Source organism: Cryptomeria japonica, chromosome 2 (assembly GCF_030272615.1).
Source record: "Cryptomeria japonica chromosome 2, Sugi_1.0, whole genome shotgun sequence".
NCBI lineage: Eukaryota > Viridiplantae > Streptophyta > Pinopsida > Cupressales > Cupressaceae > Cryptomeria > Cryptomeria japonica.
In genome coordinates, this window is record NC_081406.1 from 122,930,940 (window position 1) to 122,936,644 (window position 5,705).

Genomic DNA, 5,705 nt, shown 5'->3' on the forward strand with positions numbered 1-5,705 from the left:
AACTCTGAAATGTCATTCCTGTGAATGGAATCCATCTCTTCTTCCATGGCTTTCACCCAAACTTCATTAGTACATGCATCTTCAAAACATGATGGTTCAAAATCAGCCTTGGCTAATAAAGCAAAATTCACTGTCTCACCTACTCGATTTTCTTCATGTACTTGATTTCCACTCCTCTGGTAGATATCACTCAATCTCCTTACTTTCTTTGTAGAACTTGGAGAAGAAGTTGGACTTGAACTTGGTACTAAAGAACTTGATGAAGGATTGCTTGGTGGAGTTAAACCACTAGATATAGAAACATTAGATGGCTGCTCATGATCAATATCAGCAATTATATCATCATTCAAAATAGATTTTGGCTTCTCAACATGGCCTTTTTTATGACCATAAACTCCCCCTTCATCAAAAATCACATCTCTTGAGACAATAGGCTTGTTAGTGAGGGGATTATACAATCTATAAGCCTTGCTTTTCTCACTATACCCAATAAAAATACATGACTCACTCTTTGCATCTAACTTCTGTCTAATATGATCCGGTACATGCACATAAGCCAAACAACCAAAAACTTTGAAATGATTAACATTAGGCCTTTTACCATACCAAGCTTCATAAGGAGTCATCTTTTCTAGTGCACTGGTGGGGCTACAGTTGAGGATGTACACCGTTGTAGCAACTCCATCTCCCCAATAAGAATTGCTCAAACCCTTGGTTTGTAACATGCACCTTGCCATTTCAACCACAGTACGATTCTTCCTTTCAGCTACTCCATTTTGTTGAGGTGTGTATGCAGTAGTAAGTTGCCTCTTGATGCCATTAAAATCACAATAACTTTGGAAAGCCTTTGAGCAAAACTCTCCTCCACGATCAGTCCTTGAACATTTGATCTTGCACCCTTTCTCACTTTCCACAAGGGCTTTAAACTTTTTGAATGTATCCAAGGCTTCATCTTTGGCCTTCAAAAAATATACCCAACAATTTCGTAAGTAATCATCAATAAAAGTAATGAAATATGATGACTTACCCAAACTCTTAGTCTGCATAGGACCACATATATCCAAATGAACAAGTTGAAGTGGGTGATGAGCCCTCCATGCATTGCCCTTTGGAAACTTTTCTCTTGCATTCTTTCCTTTAGCACAACCTTCACAAACCTCCTTGTGTTCCTCAAGCTTGGGCAAACCAGAAACTAATGCATGTGAGGTTAGAAACTTCAAACTATGAAAATTTAAATGCCCATACCTGAGATGCCATAACCAACTTGAATCCTCATAAGCCATATTTGCCAAACTGTTGTTATGTTCACCAAACCTCAAGGGGAACATCCTATTTCTTGTCATAGGAACAACAGTGATCACCCTATTATCCTTATTCTTATCATAGATAGTACAAGTCTTATTCTCAAAGACTACTTTATAATTTTTTTCACATAGCTGCCCAACACTTAACAAATTGTGCTTCAATTGTGGAGTATAATAAATATCATGAATACTCTTTATACCTTCTTTTGTTTGGACCTCCATAGCTCCTTTGGCAGCAACCTCCAATGATTTATCATCACCAAGCTGGATCTTGGATTTGAAACTTCCATCCTTTGTTGAGAACAACTTCTTATTCCCTGTCATATGGTTAGAGCATCCAGAATCTAGGTACCAAACATCTTTAGTAGTATTTTCACCATTGGCATAAGATAAAAATAAGTGATCAGGAGGATTGTCACTACTTTCTTGAGCATAGTTAGCACTTTTACCTTCTTTCAATCTGCATTCTCTTTCAAAGTGGCCATACCTATTACAATGGTAACATTGAACATTTCTCTTATCAAATCTGCCTCTACCTCTTCCTCTGAAACCACCACTTCCTCTTGAGCCACCTCTTCCTCTACCTCTTAAAGAATTTTGGCTTTGCCCTTTACCTTGGCCTTGATTGATTTTGGCACTACTACTGCTTGCATCTTCATTTTTTGTGATTAGCAATTTAGAGGAAAATGCTTTCTCTACACCTTCAAAAGAATCTTTCAATCTTTCTTCATGAGACATCAGGGATCCAACCAGTTGATCAAACTGTAGTTTTGTCAAATCCTTGCTTTCTTCTATGATTATTGCTACATGATTCCATCTGGTTGTCAAAGATCTCAACACCTTTTTTATCAAAACTTCATTGCTTACAATTTCTCCAAGTGTAGCCATTTTATTGACCACATCTTTGACTCTGACACAATAATCACCTATACTTTCAGCTTCTTGCATCTTCAAATTCTCGAACTCTCGCTTCAATGTCTGAAGCTTGACCACTTTAACTTGATCACTACCTTGGTAAGCTTCTTGTAGAGTCTTCCAGGCATCTTTGGCAGTTGTTGCTCCTGATATTCTTGGAAATAAGCTCTTATCAAGAGCTATCTGAATGTGAAACAAAGCTTGAGCATTCTTTTTCCTTGCTTCCTTTCTTGCTGTTCTTTCATTGGCTGTAAGGGCATTCCAATCAGTTGGCTCTTCATAACCTGATTCAATAATCTCCCACAAATCTTTTCCAATCAAAAAGGTCAGCATTTTAATGCACCAATAATCATAATCATTCCCATCAAATTCTGGAATGGACATATGGTTAGAATTCGACATGATTAACTTTGGCGAAATTCCAACAATAAAACTTTAACCCAAAACAATTTTACCTGCTCTGATACCACTTGTAGAATTTTGAACCCGACCTATCCTCTCTGAACCATTTGATTAGCAAACAATAATAGCAAAAAGAAGAAAAACACCAATATCTTTATTGAAGCTTAATTAAAAAATTATATAGAGGTTGTATATATAAAGAATTTGCAGTCTGGAAGAATAAATAATAACTGCAGTTCTAAATATATTCCTAGTTTTGCATGGAAAGCTACTAAGACTCTCAAACTAAAAAAAACAAACTACTCCCTAAATTAAGAATACAATAAGTGCATGCACAACATGCTTTATTTACTAAAAACAAACTTATGCAAAAAGCAAAACTAAAAATAGTCCTAAGGATTCATGCATGCTGGAGTACATGCTTTATTTGCATGAATAAACAAAAAAAACTATTAACTAAAAATAGCTTATGCATGGTGATGAATGGATAGCTTCATGTCCAAACTGGAGTTGCATGGAGCTGCATGCTAGAGCAGCATCACTTATCAATATTTATAACATCACAGAACAGAGCTTTAGTCTGAAAGTCGTCAAGTGTGGCACGCTATGTTTACTCGATGGTGTGTTGTTACCTTCGTGGTCATGTACTTCGGAAGAAGTGACTGTTAAAGGGGCAATAGCACATTGGAATATTACATATAACCCATTATATGATAGCTGTAGCAGTTGTGAATCAAGCGGTTGTTGGTGTGGGTACAATGTTTCCGATGAAGGGAAGTTCCTTTGTTTCTGCGAGGATGCAACCCATCCAAATCAATGCCCAGTCCCACAAGGTATTTGGCTCAAAATCTCTCTATATTTGCCTCTCAGTACCAAAAATAAGTTTAGTTGCCTTACAATTTGAAAACGGAAAAATATGAAAGTGCTTTATCTATCAGTTTGTTCAATGAATTTTATTTTTCCGGTCTGATTAGCATTTACCATATTTAAGCAGGCAAGAGCTCAAATCGTGGAATAATAACAGGTAAAGGCTAACAACCTTTTTGTGTAAGTTTTAAGAAATCTTCTAATTTTCTTTTATGGTGGAATCGCTGATATGCATTATTACGCATCAATACCAGGTATAGCTATTGGGGCAAGTGCTTTCATAATGATAGTAGCACTATTTCTCATAGTTGTTTATCGAAAGGGGTCATCCTACTTTAAAGGGAATGAAACTTCTGTTGCAATGGAACCTATGAATTCAGGGTCTATTGGTAAAGTGGAGAATTTTCTCCAAAGTTATATTCATCAAATGCCAACCAGATATTCATTCTCTCAGCTAAAGAAGATCACCAACAACTTTTCGGATAAATTGGGAGAAGGGGGATTCGGTGTTGTTTATAAAGGAAAGCTCCGTAGCGGTTTTTTGGTGGCCGTTAAACTTCTTGATCAATCAAGACAGAGTGAGGGCCAGTTCATAAACGAGGTTGCAACTCTGGGAACCATTCATCATTTTCATTTGGTTCGCCTCATGGGTTTTTGTTTTGAAGGATTCAGAAGCGCGCTTGTATATGAGTACATGGCCAATGGATCCCTAGAGAAGTTTATATTTCAAGGAAAAGAAGCAGAACAGATGCTCAGTTGGGATCAATTGTACTCAATTGCTTTGGGCGCAGCTCGTGGAATTGCTTATTTGCACCAAGATTGTAGTAGGCGCATCATTCATTTTGACATCAAGCCTCACAATATACTACTGGATGCAGATTTCACACCCAAAGTAGCTGATTTTGGTCTCGCTAAACTGTATAAGAAGGAAGAGGACCATGTATCAATTACGGCAACAAGAGGGACGCCAGGATATGTTGCGCCAGAGCTGTGGTCCAGAGATTTGGGGCCTGTGACGGACAAATCAGATGTTTACAGTTTTGGAATGGTATTACTGGAGATAGCCGGAAGGAGGAAGAACATTGACGTGCAGGTGAGTCGTTCGAGTCAATTGTATTTTCCTGAATGGGAGTTCAAATTGATAGAGAGTGGGGAGTTGGTGAAGAGGTTGAGAGAAAGAGGTAGAGGCGACATGGAAGCGGAAGATGAAGAGAAGTTAAGGAGATTGGCGAAAGTAGGACTTTGGTGTATTCAATACAATTCCAATGACCGACCGTCAATGAGCAGAGTCGTACAAATGCTGGAAGGAAACGGTGATGACGTAAGCAATCCTCCATTACCTTTCAACTCCTCCCCACCGCGTGAAGCACCGTTGTCATCTTCCTCCGAAGAATCTTCATCCATGCTATAGAGTCCCGGAGAAGACTTCTACTCTATCCATCCATCTAGGAATGAGATGATGTGAGGAGCCATCCTCATTCCACGTAACTCTTATGGAAATAAATCATTCAGAGTATTGTTATTAGTCGACTAATGTTTTCAAGTCACTTCTTTCAATTAATAGACAGCTTTGAAAATTGTGCCAAAAATTTAAACTAAAGATATACTATAGTTTAAAGTCTTTTATTTGTATATTTATTTTTTTCTCATTTTTCTTTTTTTTTTCTGATTGGTAGATGATATTTTTGTCGGGGTTTTAAATCATTTTTTTTTTAAATTATTATTTGGCTAATCAAAATATATTCTGTATGAAATATTTTATATTCACCTGGGAATAATAAAAACAAAATCAAAGAAACACACACTTTTGATCCAAAAGAAACACAATCAATAGACAACTATCGGATCTATCGCCATGCCAACGATCTGTTACCCTTCTTTTCGATCAGATGACTGAGAAGACATCTAGGGCTTTTTGTGATAAACACGTTGCATAAGAGAGGCGAGGTGAATTTGCTTGTCATTATGTTTGAGGTTCTCATAGTTTGAATATGGTGGTGATGCTGAAGGAGACATAAAATATGGCTCAATCAAAGGAAATAAGGCTTCATCAATCATTCAGATCAGTGCTTCAATGCTTGTGATTCAGCAACACGATCACATCCACACTAACGAAGTGCCATTTTAAAATAACTTGACTCCGCAACCCAATTCATTGTAGCCCTTGAATATAGAGGGAAATGTTAAAATATGCTTTCAAAGTAGTTGTGTGGGTTT

General features: G+C 37.4%; 1 protein-coding gene across 1 annotated transcript; it reads left to right on the forward strand.

Moving 5' to 3' along the window:
- The first annotated feature begins 3,184 nt into the window (after positions 1 to 3,184).
- LOC131039199 (rust resistance kinase Lr10-like) lies at positions 3,185 to 4,979 on the forward strand. Its single transcript, XM_057971879.2, has one exon. The coding sequence runs from the start codon at positions 3,718 to 3,720 to the stop codon at positions 4,897 to 4,899; it is 1,182 nt and encodes a 393-aa protein (XP_057827862.1). The 5' UTR covers positions 3,185 to 3,717; the 3' UTR covers positions 4,900 to 4,979.
- Positions 4,980 to 5,705: the final 726 nt, after the last annotated feature.

Coding starts and splice junctions, on each gene's coding strand:
- LOC131039199 (XM_057971879.2), top strand. CDS start 3,718: ATGCATTATTACGCATCAATACCAGGTATAGCTATTGGGGCAAGTGCT.